At 39.8% G+C, this 22,508-nt stretch overlaps 1 protein-coding gene across 7 annotated transcripts in view; it reads right to left on the bottom strand.

The window, feature by feature from the left end:
* PHLDB2 (pleckstrin homology like domain family B member 2) overlaps positions 1-22,508 on the bottom strand; it is a 69,086-nt gene that overhangs the window by 11,591 nt on the left and 34,987 nt on the right. For 3 of the 7 annotated variants that reach the window (XM_075435143.1, XM_075435130.1, XM_075435135.1), the window contains exons 7-15: positions 20,514-20,642; positions 16,710-16,865; positions 15,842-15,952; positions 15,006-15,095; positions 11,355-11,498; positions 10,266-10,439; positions 9,438-9,578; positions 8,747-8,846; positions 976-1,183 (exon numbers count right to left, since the gene is read on the bottom strand). In XM_075435143.1, coding sequence (XP_075291258.1) covers positions 976-1,183; positions 8,747-8,846; positions 9,438-9,578; positions 10,266-10,439; positions 11,355-11,498; positions 15,006-15,095; positions 15,842-15,952; positions 16,710-16,865; positions 20,514-20,642 — 1,253 coding nt within the window. The remainder of the gene's footprint in view (positions 1-975; positions 1,184-8,746; positions 8,847-9,437; positions 9,579-10,265; positions 10,440-11,354; positions 11,499-15,005; positions 15,096-15,841; positions 15,953-16,709; positions 16,866-20,513; positions 20,643-22,508) is intronic. The other 4 variants (XM_075435152.1, XM_075435158.1, XM_075435168.1 and 1 more) reach the window with 4 other exon arrangements.

Here is a 22,508-nt window from a genome sequence, read left to right on the forward strand (position 1 = left end):
TGCTTTTACTTCAATAAAAAAAAATAACCCAAACCAAACAAAAAAACAGCCAGCAGAATCAGCACCACTGGTATTTTCTGAAACCCTTAACATTGCATTGCTAAGGACTACAAGAGGAAATCAGAGGGCTGATACCCTGTTACAGGAAACAGATGCTGAATAAAACACAACATGCTAGCCAAAAAAGCTCTCCTTGTGTTCACAAGGGATTCTTAATCCTGTGACATTGTTGTACTTTATCGGCCCTCTCTTATGCTTGTGAAACTGCTGGGGCAGGACTGTTAGCAGAAATGAAAACACTATCATTAAAACCAGACTGTCAGAAGAAAACTGTTCGCACACAATTTTGAGACCCAGCTGGCCTTTTAACACAGATCATTGATGTTCCTTTTATCTGATGAGTGGTGCCTGAGCTGACAGCCTCTGAGGATGAGAAAAGCAGCCGAGGGCTCTAAGCCTTTCAGTGTCACCTCTTCGTTTTCACTCACGCAGAAAAGGGAGGGGAAATGGCAAAAACAGATCACGGGATGAGCCCTAAGTGCTTCAGCATAAGGCTTTAGTAAGTGAACATGCTGGACATGCAGAACGAGTGTACTTTGTTGCCAGCAGATGCCTTTGAGAAATTTCCTGTCACAGGAAGTCCCTAGTGACCAGGGAAGGAAGCTCATGTGTTACCCACTCCAAAAAAAGCATCAGCAACTTCAGAATTCCAGTTCAGGACTGACACTGATTTCTCTGTGGCCTTCAACATTACCACTTAGCCTCTCCATATTTTCATTTTCCATCTTTAAATAATGATAGTTAAACCTGATGATGAAGGGCTACACGAGCACAAAATATTATACCTGTCTAATGATCATATATTTTCTTAAGCAGTTAGCAGCATTCACATTACCATAGCATCAACATGCACATATTCTCTTTTTTCATGATAACCCTATGACCATTACAACATCAGGAAGAAAGATGACTTACCTGGAAATGTTATCTGGTGAGCATGCCGATATGCTTGTCTCCATACTGTCAGAGCTGTCTAAGCTTAGTGTATCAAAGGCATGGTCCTTGTAACTACGATCTGGGTAACGGAAACTATTCAAATACACATTTGATTCAGATGCTGTCCTGCTGTAGAATTCAGGAGACTTCTGCCTTTGGCTTTCACAGATACGCTGATGGTTATACCCTACAGAGTACAGAGGAAACATTTATTTTCCACAGAGATTTTGTGACCCAAACATAACGTGTTAGCAGCACAAGCATTTTGAACATCACCTCAGTCTTAACTGCACTGTGACCAAGGTAGTACAATATTACAGTTCATTTCACAAGTTAATAATAACTGATTTAAATACCTGTTTTACCTGTGATGGACACAAATATATGCAGATTAGTATGGCTGACTTTTCAATACACTTGTATGTGTATTATGAAAATTTGATTTGAAAGAATGAAATTTTCATTTTGAAATGAAAATTAGGCCTAATCTGGAAAGCAATGCAGTTAAATTCAGGGATTTAGAAGAATTTACACTGATTAAAGAGAAAAAACAAAAGTCCAGATATTCAATGGTCTTGAGTACTTGTTTGGTTGATTTTACTAAATGGGGATTATTTTTTTGTCTGTTTGGGGAACTTTGCCTTCAGGTAACTGCAAGTTGGGCTTTTAGTTTCAGCTGAAATAATATAGGCTACTTGTCCCATTATCATAGTTACTAGTGTAGAGGTACTTTCCTGGAGTTTTGAAACTGCCGTTTACTCTATGTGATTGAAGCAGGTCCCCATAGCTCAATGACTGTAAAGAAATACAAGGTTTATTTAAGTTCTTTGTGCCATTACTTTTCCACAAAATCAGCCTTTCTGAAAAGCCATCCTTCGTGAACACAGGGAACTTATGTTTGACTACGTCTCCTTTAAAAATTACTTCTTCAGCATTATTTTTATCTGATGTCTCCACTGCTCTTTGTAAACAACAGTATTTATACAGACTTATGGAGAGGTTGTTGAGCTTCCCTGATGAAGAGGGGAGTATAATGGCAGTTGTCGTTTTAACTGCTGAAGTTATTTCACAGTGCCCTTTTAAGGTTGGTTTAATCTACGTGATTACAAATGCAACTGCTCTGCTCATCTTTTCCTTCAATCAGTGCAAGAAGTGAGACTTTCTCACAGCTCTGATGCTCAGTCAAGTTGATAATACTCTGCACATTCCTGACCCAAAATCTGAGCTGGTGGCAGAGCTGGAGATTAGGAGAGACTGTTAGACTACATGGAAACCTCCTATTTGTACAGGAAGGTAGCCACTGACATTCCACATATTTAAGATAAACAGACACAGGAGAAATGCTGATAAATGTACAAATGCAGCAAAGTCCAGGTTAAATATTTACTAGACACCATTAAGACACTGACATTAGGAAAACATGCTTAAAGTGGGAATGTTTTCCTGTGTTATTCTCTGTCTGCACATACAAGGCTACTGTCTGGTATTTTTTGCCAGGCTGGAGAGGGGAGAGTCTTAGTTCAGGGAGCCAACAACTGCAGGTCTGCCTTGGAAAGGCTACAATATTCTCCAAAATGTATCTGAAAAGCATGAATGAAGCTGAATAATTAAAGCATATTATTAAGGAAATCATGCCCTACAAGCATTTCCAAGGCAGATAGCTTCCTCTTTCCTCCTCACTTCCCTCTGTACCATGCAAAGGTTTCTCACAGACAGTTAAAGCTGGTTTCTAAGGAACTAATAGGACTTTACTTGCCATTTGAAAGAACACTAAATTTCAAAAAAAGTTCAATTGCACCGATTAGTAAGAGCGACAAATGGGACACAAATACACCTCAGCAGTCATACATAATAGCATCGCACAACACAGGTGTTACTGATTCACATGTGCACTTTGGGTTTTTCCCATTATTGTGGCAAATGCTGCTGTTCTTGCAGATAAGCAATTACCTTTCATACTCGAACCTTTGGAATGACTAATTGCTCCTGTGAAATGGTTATCAATTATTCATGATGGAAAGAGAGAAAAAAATAAATTACTGAAAGAACTTTATTCAAATGCGTGTTTTTCTACTGAGCCCTTTGCAAAACCTTGCCTACTCAGAAATCTTAATTCCGTATCTTATATTTCACTGAAGAATAAACCCATCTTAAAGGCACAGAAAAACACAGCATTTTTACGAACACTCTCCTAAAGGAAAGTCAACCTTCCATGAAGATAAAGAACCCATTTTTAAGTAAAACATTTATCAGTTAGATTTCTGTAATCATGCAAACGTTACTAAACACTGCAAGAAATATACAGTTGTTAGGCGCATTCACGGAAACAAAGCATAACGCGATGTTCTCATTCTGTCACAACAGGCAGTTCAAAGCTCAGGGTCGGCTACGTACTGACACCAAGAAGCCTCATGACCGACCTGCCTCCGTTACAGCCCCACTCCCACCTCACACAGGCACAATCTGTTGCTTAGGGAATTTTTAACTGCTCAGGTGCCTATTCACAGAACATGCACTTAAGAAATATTAGACTCCTTATCAGATCCAGTGTTTCACTAAAAGTTTCCCACAAGCCAAGACTTTTATCAGCCAAATCTCAGCTGATAGAAGAGCTAAAATGTTTTAGTTGCATTGGCTTGTATTCTCTGTAGTGAAACAGTAAACTTAACACTGTTAACAGCCATACTGTTGAGCAAAATATTGCAAATTTCCATAAAGCCATACCGTTTAAAAAAAATAAATCCAGAAGAGTTATTGCAGAATCACAAAAGCCAGATATACCACCACAAAATTATGGGGAGGTCAGAACCACAGGTGAAAGCTGTTATTAAAAGTGGCACTGTCAAGTCTGTCAAAAAAAATAGTCCTTCATAAAAAAAGTCATGGTACAACATTTTCTTTTCTTTCCATTCTTTCTTCTTTTTTTAAAGATTGACAGTAACATGTGAAGATACATTTTTTGGTATGGAAACATGCCAAAGTGGGAAGCACAAGTCTGACTACCTTGTCATTGTCACCCACAGATCTGCAAAGATTTCTGAATTTTCTGCTCTATTTGTGTGGCTATGAGCAAAGAAGCAAAAATTAGGCCTGCACAAAGCTGCAGCTCTGCAGATATTAGCATTAATCAAAACTTTTGTTGTGACAGGTTATTTCACAGCAGGAAAAAAAGAATTTTTGAAGTGCTATCATTATTTAACAATTATTTAAAAGTTTTCCAAGATTTTGGGAACAACTTGACAGTGCTGATGCAATTGGTACTTCTGTCAAAACATGACAATGATAGATAGGGCCAGGTAAAGGGATGTTTTCATACCTTTTCTGACTTTTCCTGAGTTCGATGAGAGAAAGTTTTAAAAAAAAAAAAAAAGAAGGCAAACTGCTCTGAAAAGCTTGTAATTTATTTGTACAATATATCTTTCCCTCAGTATACTGTTTTTTCTGGAGAGCTTACAAAGAATACAAATACTGATCTTACTGGTGCCTAACTTCCCTGCCCCAACAGTTTTATTCCCAGTGCCGTGTCTGGTCTCACATCGTAACTCCCAGCTAACCGTTCCCTTGTGGAGTCCACCCTGCAGACCACGGGAGGGAACTGGCTCACCCTCCCTCCTGGCTCCTGCCTGTCCTTGGGCAGGCTTCGGGCACCCAGCGCCCTGTGGGAGCTTCCTGGGACCGAGTTTCGACCGGTGCAGAGTGAGGTCTGTAGACTGTACCCAACAGCAGCTTCTTCATTCTTGTTTTCTGCACATGGTTTGCTTCCAAAGGCATATACACAGAAGGTGAATTTATAAATAAAGTCCTTCAAAAATACCTCATGAATGGCTGCTAACAAGTCACTCTTTCAACTAATCGTTTATATCAAAGATGCATCATCTTAAACATTTTGTAAGTGGCTCTTAACTCAGGCTACGATTCCCGACAGTGACTGTAAATTCCAAGAACAATTCTTGAACTCCGATGACTGACTAAACACAGTTTTGGTAATCCTACAATAAAGAATATTTAGTACTTAAAAATCTGTCCTAAAATATTTCCTACTGGATCTGACCTAAAATCTATTCACAGACATTACTTGTTCCTGTGCAGAGAAAGAGATTGAAAACCATGTTCAAACTCAAGTGGCTGGTCTTCATTTCCTGACTTCATTATTTACTTTAGATTTTTTCATCTCAGACTTTTACATTTACCTTTCTGGACTGAAATTAGAAAAACTGGAGAAAGCAAATTAGAGAAAACTCATTTTATACTATTACTAATTTAGTGGTGATTCTCAGCTGATATTTTCAAACTAGCCGAGCTGCCACTTCTTCCTCCAGGCACGACTGAATATACTTTTTTTCAGCTGTATCTGAACACGCTAAAACATCTGGCCTAAAAGTTTGCTCAATGCTTTTAAGCCCTAAGGAACGCGGTAAGCTACTAATAGTGCCTCAGGACAGCATCATGCTCTTTGTGTAGCAGTTTGTGGGACACCGCATGATAGCCAGTGCTCCGGAGTGGACAAAGTGGCATTTATCGTGTGAGACCCTGGATGTCCGCCGAGCTGAGCACACCCAGCCCCAGTGCACCTGGTGCAGCTGCATGCTCAAGCTGAGACTCCCTTGTCGTTTGCAATACAGCACCTTGAACACAGAAAACTGATGGAGTGAAAAACCTGTCAAGTGGGAAAAGAAACACAAGGAAAGCCAGCAGTGGTTCAACACATATGACAAGGCAAGAACACTTTTTATTCATCACCTCTTGTAGGTGAACAACTAATTTTTGGAGCAGGAAGAGAAGTGAGCTCATATTTATCAGTATAAGCAGTATTGATACATTTGCAAAGTTCCACTAATTTGATAGAAGATCTTACTCCTCCAAAATATTCACTTAGTCCAAAAAGACAAATCTAATCTACCTCCAGAACATTTCTGTAAGAAATACACTGTATTTATTGTTTAATAAACATTCATCACAGAGTGATGGAATAAAAGAACATCACCAAAGATGTCCACCGACATCAGATTTGACTTAGTTTTCAATGATGTATTTAAGGATGTCTGCTGAAATTAATCTTAGTTGCACAGACTCAGTCTCGCTGATTTTAGTGGAAGCCACATAAGATTTCAGAATTTTAATTGACAATAGTATTCCATTTCAGTTGTACTGTGTGATTTGTTTAAATACTACACCACGTTCAAAACATTTCCCAAACCTCACTGTCCCACAGAAACGCAAGTCCTTCACTCATGACTTGAAAGAAAAGCTTGTTCTTCCTCCGTGCGCTGAGCGTGGGTGTGAGATGCTAGGGAAAACCAGAAACGACACCAAGTTGAATGCAGAGCTCTCCCTGCTCATACCACGACATTCACTAAGGCTGTGCCTGCAAGGCTGAACGACAGACGCCCGAGGATTGTTCCCCCAGCCTGAGCTGACGCAGCCTGGGCTGGCGGCTGTCTCACGGCGTAGGGCTGTCCCCTTCCCAAACCACATTTGTTGTGGACAAAGCTAGTCAGGGCAGCCCAGAGCAGTTGGGGGCGGGGGGAGCAGAGGGGAATGCTGACAGACAGTTACACAGTGTGCATGGCCATGTGTGTCCAGCACGCCCTGGCCCTTTCGTACAGCTGGACAGAAGTGCTCTAGGATCTGATTCTAGCCACCTGGCTTGGACATCTCTCTCCTTGCTGAGTTCTGCACTGCAGTGGCATACCTACGTGCCAGCAGAAAGAGCCATGCAAAAACGTTTGTGGTGTGGTACTGAGACAAAGAAACCCAGAAACCAACAATGGCACTTAAGACCAAGAGAATGAAGTTATAATCTTCAAGCTCCTCCAACAGCAAGAAATTCAGAGCTGCATGTTGCATGCAAAGGGAATAAATCCTTCACTAACTACTATGAGAGGTAGTCAAGCCACAGATAATCCTTGCATTCCTATATCCTTCATGTTTTGACTCTATCTCTTACTTTGCAAATCCTGTGAGAGTTCAAGGAAAGCACCTGTCAGCAGCATCATTTCCCTTTGACAAAGCTGATGTTTCAGAACAGGCCATCTAAAACTGTCTTCTTTCCCAGTACGAATTAATCCTGCAAGCCTCTCTTCATAACTTAGTATTTCCATTCAAACTGTTGGATCTTTCAAAGAATAATGGTCATCTTGTAGTATGGCAGGCAGTATAGCACACATGATTCTTCATGGAATATGACAAGTACTGTGCCAAGTGCCTTAACAAATACATCTCTCTCATTCTCCCCTGCCTCTCTTCACTGTCAGGCCATAATTTAGTTTAGGTTTCTGGGGTTTTATTTTCTTTCTCACTCTTAAGTCAAGAAATCTACCTATACTCTTAGGATTTTCTTAATTGCATGCTGACAAAAAGAAAGAACATCAAAACTGTTCAATTTATTTTTAAAACTCTTTGCTTATATTAGGTTTGGTAATACATTGTAATTGTGTTTTAGGTCACACACTAATGCTCCTTCGCAACCATTTTACAGAAGTATTTCCAGTTTTAAACACGTGATCTCTTGTCATCAAAGTTTCCTTACTGACTTTCAAATTGAAACAAAGTGTTTTCTGCACAACGGCATGACGATGAGTATGAATGTACTTGCAAGCAATTCTGCCCTCACAAACACATTACATTAAAGAAGATTTCCAAGCCAAGCATGAAGCTCCTTTTGTATCACATTCGGAATACTTCAAGATACGTTAGCCACAATGTGGTGGGTTTGGAAGGCCTGCTGCATAACTAAAGCTCAAAAAAACCAAATCATAACTAGATCAGCTCTATAAAGTGAATGTAGTAAGTCATGATCCCTTCTCAGCGAGCTTATTCCATCCCTGTATTGAGTCATCTTGGCGCATATGGCTGACCTCAGTCGGGCTCTTTCACCTTTAACATCTGCTCGCTCTGACAAGTCCTGTAACAACAAGATGGATCCTATCGCAGCTCAGGCTTAGTCAGTGCAATTCTGCATAAGGACCTCTGGCACTTCTATTGATAACAATGCTGCAGATGCCAGAAAGAAAAGAAACTGACAGATGGCACTGTAGCAACTCTGTTTGAAGACAGGACACTTATGAATAATGCATCTCGTTAAAGCAGAAATTAAGTGTATTGACTCAAGCCGACAACCAACAGACACAGAATGCCATAGCCTAAAAGCTCATGTTTCAAAGATGTAACTTCCTTCTGGATCCAGACTAGTCATGTCCCTGTTACAAAAATGCAGCTATCTATCCATGATAAAACACCTCTCTCCTTTCCTATTTTGTAGCCCAAGACCGGTGACAATAGCACAGTTACAGATCCTCAAAGGTAAGTCATGATACTGAATCTCTGTCTGAGCAATTACTTTGTCCAAGCCAAAATATATGCCCATGATAAACAATTTTTAAGATCACAACGTGAAAAGAACTACTAAAAAAAAGGAAGAAAAAAGAAAGCAACAAGTAGTATCTTTAATACATTGCCTCAAAATCACTCACAAAATTTGCCCAGTTAACGCAATGTGTATTTTTCAGTATCCTTTTCTTGTTTACTTCATTATATTTGGTGACCACGTAGTTCAAAACTACATGTTCAAAACTAAGTCATTATCTTAACATCTGATGTCTGCAAATTACATTTAGAGCTGCCTTTTTTCACCAAGAAGGAGACTTGTATTTACAGCTCTGTTGATTATAGCAACACCAGTTTCAGACTGATTTTCTGAAAAATTCAACACTGACTTTTAACAGCAATGAATCAAATAAAAAGGTCTTACCTTTGTGCATCCTTCTCGACTCTGACTCTTTGGTCATGGTTGCCAGGCAGTGAGGAAGTACGCTGCCACAGCTGTTGCTCTGTCCCAGTGGTAAATGTCCCTGCAGGAAATTTTGTAAATGTGTGATTAAAACTACTGTTCAAGACTTTTTTTGTATCAGCACCTAATGGTAAAATAACTTGCTTTGTCATGGGTATTAATGTCACATCATATCAGCCAGACATGGGTATTTTAGTTGTGCACAGTCTCTAACTGACCAAAATGTTTTCAAAGTAATATCTCCATCTTGCTGCTGTTTGTTGATTTACCATGTCACAAACAAAGAGTATTTTCACTTTATACACAACTTTAGAATTTAGAGGCCTTAGTTAGGAAGGAAAACAACCTGTTGAGTGTCTACAATGAATTTAAACTAAACTAGCCTGGAAATACAATCCTTGAGATACATTAATCCAAATGCAAGATTACTGTTACAGCATGGCATTTCCAAAGGTCAGAGTAAAGGCTGGGAGTACGGAAGGCTTTGTGGATATTCCCATATGTTAATAAACTCGAATTTCTTTCCAAGTCATTTTCAGATGTGAATTTAGGGGGTTACGTAATGCTTACAGTGCTACCCAACCTTGACTCTAACATAATACAGGTTTTTATAGAGACACTGGAAGGCTATTAATAGCATGCAACTACGTACTTTAGACGCAACGCTTCGTCCAAGCGTAGCACTATTGAAGTGCGGCGATACAGACGGAGTCGTTTTCTTGCGAGGTAAAGTATCACTCATGTACATGCATTCTCTGTGCTGCTTCTTTCGCTCTTCCAGATTTCTGAAATGCTTCAAATGTAATTTGTTACATAGTTTTGACAAAATGAATTGACCTACTTGCTCAGTTATGCTCTATATGGAATACACTGAAGGTGATAGTCTGGGAACTTCACTGGAAAGAACCAAATCTAAAATACACAGTAACTCCTGCTTCACAATACTTTCCAGGATTTCTACAAATATCACATTAAAATCATGCTGATTAAGAAAATACATTAAATTCATGTGCACATTTTGTGCACATGTCCTTGTACTAAATTTTTTTAAAAAGCTCAAGTCTGGTGTACAAGTGGAATCCAATTACACAGCAAAACATTTATTTACAAGTTATTGTAACGAACTGGTGGCTTAAAACTGATACAGCTTTGGAGAGCATTGTTCAAAAGTGTATGAAAAATTAATTTAGGATTTCAAACACAGCCACCAGTTCTTCATTGCTGCAAGTCTTGTGATGGTTACAATGGCTCCTAAATAGTAGTATTTGCCTCTGGATTGTTTATATTAGGAGAATTTTTGTTCAGTAACATCGTATAATGCATTGTGTTGATTTTTAAATGAGCAAAGCCTTTAAGTGCAACACTCTGCAAGTACAATCAACTAATGATCTATCATATTACACATAAATCAACCTCATGGCCACCATAACAAAGCCAAACAAAAATAATAATCCCAAGTCATCAGCTTTGAATCTGTTACCTGTTGTTGCCTGCGGTGTTTCTTAGCTGGTAGAGGTGGAGGTGTATCAGATAAAGGAATAGGATCTACATGAGTAGCCATGACCTCAGGCCAATGGACTGATGGAAGTTGAGCAATAGAGCGAGGAGAAAGAGAGTGAGGAAACACAAATCCAGAACAGAGAGGTGATCTTAGCTTTATAGAAAAAAGAGAAATTACACACAGAGTTTTCTTTTTGGAATTGCTCAGAAGATACGGCACATACAAGCTGCAGTTTTAGCACTGAGTTTTGTTCGAGCGTTTAGCAGGAAAGAGATGGGTTGTATTGCAACTCTCAAAGCGTACTTAACTACCAGAAGCAGCACAGAATGCCAAACTCTAAACCAGTTGCAACACAAAGATAAGTGGCTTTACATTCATGAGATTATTCCACTCCTTTAAAAGGGGGTTTATTCAAAATTTGCTATGGTCATTACAAAGTCAATAACATCGCAAAGAATGAAGAAAAGAAAGAGTAGGCTAGAAGACACAGATTGGACAGACTCTGTGAAATAGCTTAGATAAGTAGAAGCTACCCATCTCCCCCAAATATTCAAGATATACTACTTCTACCACCTCACAGGAAAAAGCAAAAAAAGCTACAAAACATACAACATTAACCTCCAAGCACCATCAAACGAGTAATCATTAAATGTGTCCACGGTTCATTTCTCCAAAGGTGCATTACATCATAGTGTTTAACAGGTAAAGATTGTCACTTATTGCTGCTTGGGTCATAAGCATTCAGTTTTTCTGGTCTTTGAAGTCCCATCTACATCTAGAGTCATAGGTTGGAAAAGACCTCTAAGATCATCAAGTCCAACCGTCAACCCAACACCATCATGCCCGCTAACCCATGTCCTGAAGTGCCACACACAGTTACAACTGGAGCAGGCCTTCAGCTTTACTCTTAAATCATCATCTGTCTCGGTAACTGGCAGACGGCAGTTTGCCTTAGGGTCAAATCGTTACATGTTGAATTATCAAAAAATGGAAAAAAAAAAAAAAAGAAAATGAAAAGGCAGCCATGAAAGAACAATGCAAACAAAGGGAAATGTCTCTCAAACAAACCTCTTTATTTTGTGGCTGGCTGGTCAGCACAGCCGTGGAAGGCTCAGTGGCAACTGCTTCAGCATCTGTGGGGGGCTGAGTGGAAGGGGATATATTCGTGGAATTGCCATACAGCTCACTAATTTCACTTACACTGATATAGCCCTAAAAGGAGGAATTCAGAAGTTAAAAGGAGCAAAAGCCAAAGGACGTGCAAGGGTATTAATGTATCCAGTACGATGAAAGTTAGTTTAGAGCGATACAGCCAAATATTAATCATTGAAATACTTTATCAATACAATAAAATTATTGTCAAGCTTATCAAATGTTGACTACTTAAGATTCTGAAAATTGTTCTTCATTTAAACAAATACATTTGTGTAATCAAGAAGCAAATGTACATTAAGTGACCAAAAGACTTTACTAAAATGTAAAAACACTTTAGAAATTAAGTAGCTCTTTCTCAGGAAAGCAGATTGGGGGAAAAGGAAGAACAAATCTTATTCACCCATCTTTTTATTCCCTAAATTTTGTTTTGTCCATGTTCAAATCAAATAACTTACCCTGACTGGTTTCTTGCCTAACTATTAAGCTAGTCTGAGTAAGCCAAATGACTAATAGAACTGGGAAGAACTTAGATAAGGACCAGCCATCACTATTCTATAAATTACACTGACACTACACCTTCCATTTACATTGTTTGGAATTCACTTCTAACCTTCAGGTGTTACCAGGAGACTTGGGTAAGATGCTGTTTTATTTTTTAGTCCTATAGCCATTACAATTTGCCTCTTTTTTTTTTTTTTTTTTAAACAACCATACAGGAGACGGACTGAGGAAAGTCACGGACATCAGAGTGTGCTTCTGCCTGTAAAGAAGATTTATGCAGGAAGATTTGAGATATAATGGCCGAACACAATTATTGCATGTGTTCTGGTGTTAACTGAATAAATGCTATTTAAAAAAAAAAAAATGGATTCTAACCCATAGAGTATAGGGCACCAGACTGTAAAGAGTCAAATGTGCAAACTTCTTATCCATAGAAAGCCAAGCTATGCGAAAGGAAGAACAAATGACTGTTGAAGCAATGTCACAAAATGAGACAGAAATATGCTTTTTTTTATATCAAGATGGTAAGCTGCTTTTAAACTGAGAAGGTGTTGAAGGTGTTACGTTTCTACTACTGTACCCGCACATTGACGTGCCAGTATGTACGCTTCGGCAATTCAGTAGGAGAAGCCACAGACTGCTATAGTATTTCCTCTTTTAAAAAATGCATAAATTTACCAAAGATCACAGAAGGCAGGTTGAGAAAAATACCAAGTTATCCATTAGCACAATATTCAATGTATTTTCTCAGCTACTTCAAGCAGATACACAATTCTGGAAAATTAAGTATCATACAGTGAACACAGCACTCTAGAAACAGAAGGTGAACCTTGACTCAGATACCATGTGATGAACTATTAAATGAGAAGGAGACTGGATAACATACGAAAGTCTCCCTCCCAAAACATGTGGCCATATTACAGTAAAACAGAGTCCAGCATGATTAAATATAAAACTTGCTTAACCATCTTGTAGTAGCAGTGTACCAGCAACCAAAACTTGGCAAGTCTATGAACACAGTGTCGCATTCATTTTTCTAGATGATAAAAGCACCTTCACTATTACATGAAAAACATTCAGTTCAGACTCACAACCCCAACGGGGCTTCACCATGGGGTTAAAAAAAGCAAACGAATGACTTCACTGTGCATTAGCTCAGGGCCCTATTACATTAGATTAAATAAATGGTCTCAAGTCTGATGAGGCATCTTTATCAATGCTAGACTTTGAAACAGCATTGATCTTCCTCAGCTATTTAAGTACTAGGATAAGCAGTAGGCATCCTGCCTCCCTGCGTGGGGCCGTGTTAACTCTCTGTTGCTGTGCACGCAAGGAGTCAGCTCCGCGATGGGTGGGAGGGTCACAGACGTGTGCTTTGGGGAGGAGGCGCTGGGAGATGTTGGGGCGCAGGCTCGACTGATACATGAGCAACTCTGTGGCTGCTACATGAGCAACTCTGAAATTAGCTTCTGTGTGCAGAGAGTCTGTTTAAGCCTGTGGGCCGTTTGGTGCCTGCTTTTTAAAGGTGCCTGAACAGTCAGAGAAAAATAAAACTGAACCGAGACAAATATAACATCTGGCAAGGAAAGGCATTTCTTTTATAGGAGGGAGCCTATGGGGACACTGAGCTTAAAACAGATAACTCACGCTGTTCGTTCTCTCATTTACCTTAGAGTAAGTCCTAACTGACTTCTTTACAGTGAACAGAACATCACTGCTGAATAACCCATTTCAATAAAAAGAGTGTCAGGCTCACTTAATGTAGTTGCATTTTGAAATATCTGATTAAATGAACCATTATGTGGATACAAAGATAAAAATCGGAGGTAGCACCCACTCTCTAGCAAGAAAATGAGCAGATCCATCTCAAAAGAACAACAATGAAGCTTAGACTTGTCAGATGTCCTGGTGGGAGGCCAGATGTCCAGGTCAGAGCGCAACCTAGGACACTGAAAGTCTAAGCATCTGCAGCACGGCTTGCAGTGAGGAAGGGTGCTCAGCCCCACTGGTACTTGCTGGAGGTCACCTGGGTTCACTGGGAACTTCGAGGCCAAATAAGCAATATCACATTTCCCAGATGCTGAGAGGACACGTGGTTACTATAGACGTCAAGATCCCAGCTTCCCACGGTGACACCTACATCATTAGATGGGGCAGACCTTGCTCAGGGCTTCAACACAAGCAGATCCAGCAAGTCCAGTCAGGTCACTTTAGCGAAGGTTAATGAAGCAGCCACAGATACCCATCAGTGTATTTTAAATGCTAGATTTTCCACTTCTCCATTTATAACTTCATGTTTATCTGCAATCTGCAGATTCGTCGAGTCAAGCCAAGAAGATAAATATGGGGAGTTCTTGCTAATATCGTACGTGCTGACTGAATCTTTGCAACAGGCTGTGGCTTACCTTACACTGACTCTGCTCCTGGACCTTGAGGCTTAAAGCTACGATGTCTTGGCAGCTGCAGGTAAGCTCTAGGTCTCATCATGCATTACCCAAACTCAGTTTTTTCAGCTATAAATATTTGACACCTCGAACTATTCAGAATCGTTAAACAAATAGCTCATTAGGTATCTTAAACCCAAAATAGCCTGAAGTCTTGAATTCAATACTTTTTGAAAAGATCAAAATGCTTTACTGTAGAGCCTTAGAATAGAGGAAGGGAGGAGATGGTAAAATCTACAGTGCAAAAATAAGACTGAACTGTATTCGCACTTGAACAGAGTTATTGCTGGACCTCATTCTTCTTCACTTCAATGAGGTTTAATTGTCTATTTTGAGAAAATTACACACCCGCCTCCACACAACCCTTCACCTCACGTAAAAACAATCATTTTTCCAGGGCAAGAGACTAAGGCAATACGAGTCACATCTGGGAGAATGCCAAGAGAAGCTATTTTTGCTCACCCATGCATTTGGACTTCCATGAATAGCTCTACAAAGTAATTTCATCACATCTCAAAGAAATTTGTATGAATAGGATTCACTAAGTACTATAGTGCTTTTGTATGAAGTGTTATTAAAAGTTACTTATGGTAAAGTAAAAAGCAGTGAATCTTTTTACCTCTTTTAGACTATTGGGACTGACAGGAAATCCCTTTCCTCCTGAAAGCATGGAATATTTCTTTTCCAGATTACAGAGATTCTCTTTTTCCTGTTAAAAAACAGATATTTTACATTAAATACCAACAGCCATGTAGTGAAAATAATTGCTAGCCATTTTCTTAGGCGTGTAAAGAAACACGCTGGCGTAGAAGGTTAGAAACTGCACAGCACAGCTTCAGCTTCTCCCACTTATAGCGGAACTGACAAAAAAAAAAAAAAAGGAAGTACAGAATGAAAAGCTAGTGGAAGATTTTATTTCATAACCACAGCCAAACCAAAAGGTTTTTCCTTCATCATTTTGAAAATGCTGGTTCTGCTTAGTGAACGAAACATGATGTCTCTCACGATTAAAAGCAAAACATAAAATTGGTGCAAAAGGTTCATGCCAGCTTCTTATTAAGCAGGTGTTAGCTGATGTCACGTAGCTCATCTTGTGACCTAGTACAGGCTGTTACAAGTAAAAAATCTCTGCTGCCTGAGCACACTTCCAGCAGCCACACAGGGAGCGCAGGCTTCTACCAGGTGCCTCTGGCTGAGTGATCGGAAGGGGGACACCTCTAAGACCCTCTCGATTATCAAATGCCACTAGTGTTTTCTTCTAGGAAATCTGCTGATTAATCACAAAATATTTCTTTTTTATTTTTTAAAGGTTAATGGATACCAAAGACTTCTAAGGCATTAATACCTTGCTAGCTTCTGCACAACTGATGCTCTTCTTGTGCTCTACGTTCTTTTCTTCTATGAAACACTTCTTTATTACATGCTAAAAATATTTGAAAGACAATGAATACTTACCCTTTGCAGCATCATTATTAAGTTGTTTTTCTCTTTTACAAAATGATCTTGTTCTCTCTGCGCTTGTTGGACAATATGATTGGCTTGTTTTTTGAGCGCAGATATCTTTTCCTAATATAAAAGGAAAACAATCACAATTTACATGTTTTATTTTCAAAGCACAAGACAACCTTCAGCAAGGATCCTATTCATGAGAGTTCACTCACTCATATGAGTGAAGCAGTAGGAAAAAAAGTTTTTACAAGACAGCATACTGCTCTGAAGGAGATAATTAAGATTTAGGCAGTAAAGTGGCAATTTCTTCAAGAGACGAAACAAATGAACAACTGCACATGTTCTTTGATAATATGGTGATTAGCTTCCATGTACTGAACAGAATGGGTTTAGAGATGCAACATCTGATCTCTGAAAAAATGGCATTTAATTGGTGAAGACAGGACCTTTACAACTTATTTTAAAGATTAAGATATTTTCTTAATCTGGTATTATATTACTAATTTAACAAAATCATTTAAGATCAACACCTATCATTAGCATAAAATAACTGTATTTTTGTCCACAGTGTACGATTCTCCTTTTTCAACGAAGAAAAAACAACGTCTCGGTACTTTTTGTAGCAAATTTAAGGGTTTTATTTTCATATGCAAATATAGAAACAGGGCATGGAATTTTATTGATTTACTTCCTTTTGGAGAAGTGCCTGATTTGATGTATGTGGGATGTTACTGGACCATCACCTTTGCTCTGCTGCAAAGGCTTTTTCAAAGAGGGAAATTTTGCATTATTTCTTACAGATAGGCAGGTCATAGATCCATTTCATGTCCTTCAGGCTCAACAACAAAGAACAAAGGAATGGAGTGTTATTTACCTTTCTGCTGACAATGCTACGCTGGTATTCAGCTACTTCACGCAGGAGCTGTTGTGTCAGGTTTTCTTTCTCTTCATCTAACCTGCTTTCATGTTCAAGCTGCTGAAATTCCAGGTCTTCAAAGTGTTTGCTTTCTATGTCCAAGAGATCAGCATCCTTAAGCAAAAAAAAGGAAAAAAAAAAAATCATGCTTTCACTGACACCAGAGTAGAGCTACTTACAAACACACACAAAAATCACAGTCTAAAATGGTATTTACATATCTCGTACAACATGTTCAAATAAAAGCTCAACACTTTTAACGACCTGCTGTCATAATGAGAGAGCAAATAGGGCTAATCATTATTTTGATGCTGCTTTCTCCATCACTCCTACTGTCCCCCCTGCTGAGAAAGACGAAGCACCTGCATGGTGAGGGAGCTGCTTTGCAGGGTTTGGAGCAAGCTGGAGCCTCTCGAGCCCCGAGCATACCCTGGCTGGGCAGATCACTCTGCGGTAGCCTAGCTGTGACGCCACCAACAACTCAACCCCTTTGGTGAGGCTGTCATGTGCTAACCTGCGAGAGCATCTGCTTACCAACCAAAAAGGACAGAAAGTAGCATCCCAGTAACACCGGAGGACTCCACACTGAATTAACTAACTACGGGAATACACATTCAGCTGAAGGAGTCTGAACTGCAGTTAGAATTTCTTCAGGTCTAGCCCAAGTACCGGCACTGTTTTTAATAACAGATGTACAGTCAGATAAGATGAAAGGTATGGGGAGCAGTGTGCCACTAGCACACTGCCGTCACCTCAGAAGTGATGTCCAGCCATGCCAGTTGCTCAGCCAGAGGCTGTTGGTGGACCACTGAATTGGAGCTGACAGTTTGCTCCCTGTGCAAACACACACTCAAGGACTCCAGCCATCCACCCTAGCCAGCAGGTGCATGACTTCAGAAAGGGCATCAGCCCACTTTTATGCATTCCCCTAGACCCATGAGAGGTTTTGTCAGGAAAAGAGGTGGAGTGGTGCAGAAAAGACCCAAGAAATAAGAATGCACATGCCTTCCACGTAGGGATGATGAGATAAAACTTACAGCGCTGTTCAGCACAAGAACTAAATGCTAATCTTTCTCCTGCAACATCTGTGTTTTCGTAACACGAATCCCTACTTACAGGCTTCAAGCTTCTGAAGAAAAAGGGATTTTAAATAATCACAGTATTATTAAATGCTAAAGCTCTCAAAAATAGGCACATTGTACATAACTTGTTACATAAAAATACCTATACCCTGTAAGCAATTTATCATTTTCAGAAAAGGAAAACTTAGTCCTTTTCTTATTTCAACCTAAAGGTTAGTGACTGAGATAGGCAGATAGGTCTCTGTGAAGGCATTCAAAACCACTTTCCAGGGTACCAGGGAATGCAGAAGCTGAAAAATCCAAGTTACTATACAAAATACCAACATCTTCCCATTGTTATTCAAAGACGTGCCTTTCACTTGTAGGAGATAGTGAAGAGATCAAAATATAGAAATGCTTCACTCAAACCAATCAGCCACCTTCAGCATTCAAAACAAACAGAAGGACTTTGTCTGGGCCATGAAAGGCAACAAATTCAGTCTGTTTCATACACTTAATTGCTACTGAGGCAGATAAACAGACTTCAGAGAAGGCAACCGACAGCCACAAATGCAACTGGTAGCCAGCTGAGCTCACGAAAGGCCATATTGAGAGGTGCAACATGGAACAAGAATTTCACCACATTCTGTACCCCTGTGTCCACTGGGGAAAAACAAACATGCCTAATTCAAAACCAAGTCCGTTTGCAACTTAAAAACCCTCTGAAGGGTAAGTGGCAATATCTTAGCTCTACCACTGGTTGCAAGCGCGTTGCGGTGAGATCACCAGGCAGGCAGGCCCACAGGGACCAAGACCCCGGGCACAGCGGCAGGGGCACGAGGTCTGGCTCTGAGCTGTGCCCACAGAGCCCTCGCCATAACCTTCACAGGAGTCCTACTCGGCAGCATAGGATTTGTGGGAGGATAACTGTTGTCGCTGTAGGTAATGGATTCCTAAACCAAGTAGCCAGCGTATTCCCTCCCTTTTATTAAAACAATTGACATCAAAATACTGTAACTTATAATCTATAACAAACAATCTGTATCTTGTTAACAAACAACAGACACAGTGTTTCCATATTGGATTTCTAAACCATAAATTTCTCTGGCATCTCCATTACTTCCGTAATGGCACTGGAAAAAATCTGATGGGAGAGAATCTGGCTCTTACACTTTCGGATGTGGTGGGAGGTCCATAGGCCCACAACACCTGCAAAAATTAGTAGAATTTTATCTGAAAAGAAAGGCATTTCCTAGCACTGGATAGTGTCTTTTTAGGACTCTGCAGGAATCCAGGCATCTACTCTCATTCTCCTTTCTATGCGTATCTCTATAAACCCAGGCACACGAGAACAAGCAAGCTTTTGCGCTTGCACTTGGATGAAGAGTGATAATTAACTTGAAATAAGCCATCAGGAAGACCAGTGCTTTCCCTCAGTGCCTTCCACAAGCCCCCAGGTTCCACCAGTCTCTGATGACGTGTGCTCCCTGCCCCACAGGGACCGCATATATTCGTTACAGACGCTGGGAAGCAGCAACCCCTCAGCAGTCCATACAGAGTTTCCTTTTAATGTGTATGAGACATTACATAATACTGATTTTTTTTTTTTAAGGTTACTTACAAAAATTCTTATGTCTAAAACCCAGCAAACTTCTCAGTTAGTACAAAAGAATTTAACATAGTTATTTCCAAAGTTGGACTTTCTAATTCTTTGCTTCTTGAAAAACAAAATAGAATTCTGCAAATAAAACAAAATCTAAAGACTTTTTCCTGTAAAGCAAAAAAGCCTTTTTTTTGGTCACTGCCATTACAGACCTTATTCTCAATATGAAGACTCAAGCCAGAAAAAAAAAATTCTAGCTTGACTTTCAGGTGGCCTCTTGAGCTTGCTGTACTGATGCTTTGAAAATGATTCTCCCCCTCAACTAAAGTTAGCTATATGTGCTGCAGAACCCACTTAGCGTTAATAAATATGAAAATCTTTCCACAGAAACTAACTGTATCTTCACAGACAATATTGTTCTATTGTTGAATATTCTTGTAACAATACGTCGGTTTCAAATAATGCAAAATAAAGTTACAATCAGACTTTACGCAAAGGTTATTATACCAATGTGCAACTGTTGAAAATGTAGGAACAAATAAAGCTATTAAAATAAGTGATATAGTCTTAAAAACGAATTTTTCGAAGCACAGTTAAGGCTAACAGCTAAGTTATGTACTGAAACAAAAAGAAGTTATCCACAGCCTCACTGAGACAGCCACTTAGAGCATTGCAAAGGAGGTGTACACAACACGATCAGACGACAGTGACAGGAAAATGCTGCTAAAATGGCTGATCCCACCGACCAAAGTTCAATTCCTGTCTCTGCTCCACTGTCCTTCTAAACATCACAACAGCTTCCACACCACCCAGCCTGCCGAAGGTGCTAATTACAGCCAAGTAGCCCAAAGCTTTAAAAGACATTCAACACAAAATGGTTTCTAATCCGCCCATTTGCACTCTACTCCTTTGCCACCGTGCACATTATCTATTACAAGCATTCCACAAAAACACATAACCCTCGTGACTATTAACATTTATAAGTTGCAAATACGTTCAGACACTGGATGGATACTGGAAACAGAATATGTTACGCTTAACTCTATTAAAAAAAAAAAAATAAAAAAAATTAGTGCAATCTTGAAACTTGCTACTGACCCTCTTCAGCTGCTGCTGTAATTGTTCCCTCATGGACTCAGGGCAATTATCAAGCTGCGTCTTCTGCTCGGAGTAAAGCTCCTGAAGCCTCTCTAGTTTTTCCCTCTCAGCATCAAGTTTTAATTTTTCCTGAAGCATGAACCAGAAAATAAACACAATTACCTTCAAACCCAAGCAGTTGTTAGTGATTATGACTGTGTGGCAAAACCTTCATGAACAGTGGAAGCACGAAGGTCAGAGACAGAAACCTCTTGTTAGTTGAAATGCAATGGTGGGATGCGAAATTATCAAACCAAAACATTAATTGTTTTAGTGCGGTGATTAATTCTCTCCCTCATCACTGTGTTTTGTATCCGTGCCTGGATGACGCCATTAAAGCCCACTGCCCAAACACTTGTCTCACCTAATGAAAAAAAAAAAAGAAAAAAAAGATGAGGAAATGGTAGCCATGTTAGTGAGGTAACTGATGAAGGAGAGAAAAGAGCAGCTTTCAGAAAGCAAAATGGATGGAAAATGACTCTAGTCTGGCAGTGAGGGGAAAATGGATCTTCCCAGGAGAACGAATTACATGCCTATGTGCCTCTGTACAGTTAAGTACATCTAGCAAGCAGTGAAAAACCAGACCAAGACAGCGCTTTATAAAGAAGTAACTTGGCCAGGAAATCCTCTTGCAGCAGAAACACCAAGTGATTTAGCAAATTAATTCATTTGCTTCAGGGTATGGGAACTGTAACCTGTTCTCAGGGATCAAAGGGGACTGCTCGACCTCCCTGGTGTCCTCCAAACAGTTCAGCTTTCCTCTCGCTCCACTCCAGGAGCAGTACTTGGCACACTGCTTCTCACCCTCAAAAGCCTTTAACCTTTAAACCTTTGTAATAAAATACTACGTGATTTACTGTGCAGCACTGCTCTGAAGACTGGTGTAGATCACTTAAAACTACCTTGTAGACTATTATTTATCTAAACTACCTTGTAGACTATTATTTATCTACGGACCAAAGTTTGAGAATGAATAAATCAGAGTGCAAAGAATTTTTTCAATGCCTTTTACTTGCATCTACACTGCCAACATAGCAGATGCCTTTTCTTCAACCAAGCAGTTAATAACTGGAAGAAACCAACATGCCTGATATGCCAGGCATAAATAATCAAGTGAGTCCCTGAAGCCCAGTGCTCTGCTACCTTCTAGTGTCACACTGGTACAGTTCCCCTTTCCTACTTGTTGCTCTATAGTTACACATCTTCTCTCAGATGGTCTCTAACTCTCTTAATACTCAAAAATTAACAGTATCAGCCCCAGAATTTCAGCTTCTATTGAATGCTCCAAGAACAGTTGAATTCTGTCACGGCATCCACTCGTTTGTCCTCTTTCCAGTCCCAACTATTATTCAATTTTAAAATCACATGCATGGCTCGGCAGGTGCTGTATGATCAGACACTCTGCAGCATCCTGACGGCTCATGCCGTAGAGAAGAAACTTCTTTTAGTATACCATCCTTGCCATTTCAACTGTGGGATGGCCTTTCCCCAAAACCTTCTCTTTGTTCCTGACAAGGTTCTCAAACCCTCACATGTGGTACAGGAACAATAACAAACAAGTGTTAGCTGCCTGCTTTCTTTATGGTTTTATCTCTAAACTTGAGAGGGATCAGCAGCTGCGATTTCATTTTCCCAGTATTTAAAAAAAACAACAGGAAGCATTCTCATCAAAGCCCAATGTCAGCCGAATTCCCAGCTCTGTTATTTTCATTTACACTTGCAGCTTCTCAGCTCACAGAATCAGATGAACAAAATGCTGAACACAAAAGATTATTTATTTTTTTTAAGCTTGTAAAAATGAGCAACTAAGCCAGCATATTCAATTACCCGGATTTCCTGTACTAGCCTCTGTTTTACAACAGTAGTGGCAGGGCTCAGAAGTACGGAGGATGCAGCACGTGTAAGCGGCACAACGAGGGAGAGGCATGCAACTCTAGAGAGGTCACCTCTAGACAT

This window comes from Opisthocomus hoazin, chromosome 1, assembly GCF_030867145.1.
Source record: "Opisthocomus hoazin isolate bOpiHoa1 chromosome 1, bOpiHoa1.hap1, whole genome shotgun sequence".
In the NCBI taxonomy this organism is placed as follows: domain Eukaryota; kingdom Metazoa; phylum Chordata; class Aves; order Opisthocomiformes; family Opisthocomidae; genus Opisthocomus; species Opisthocomus hoazin.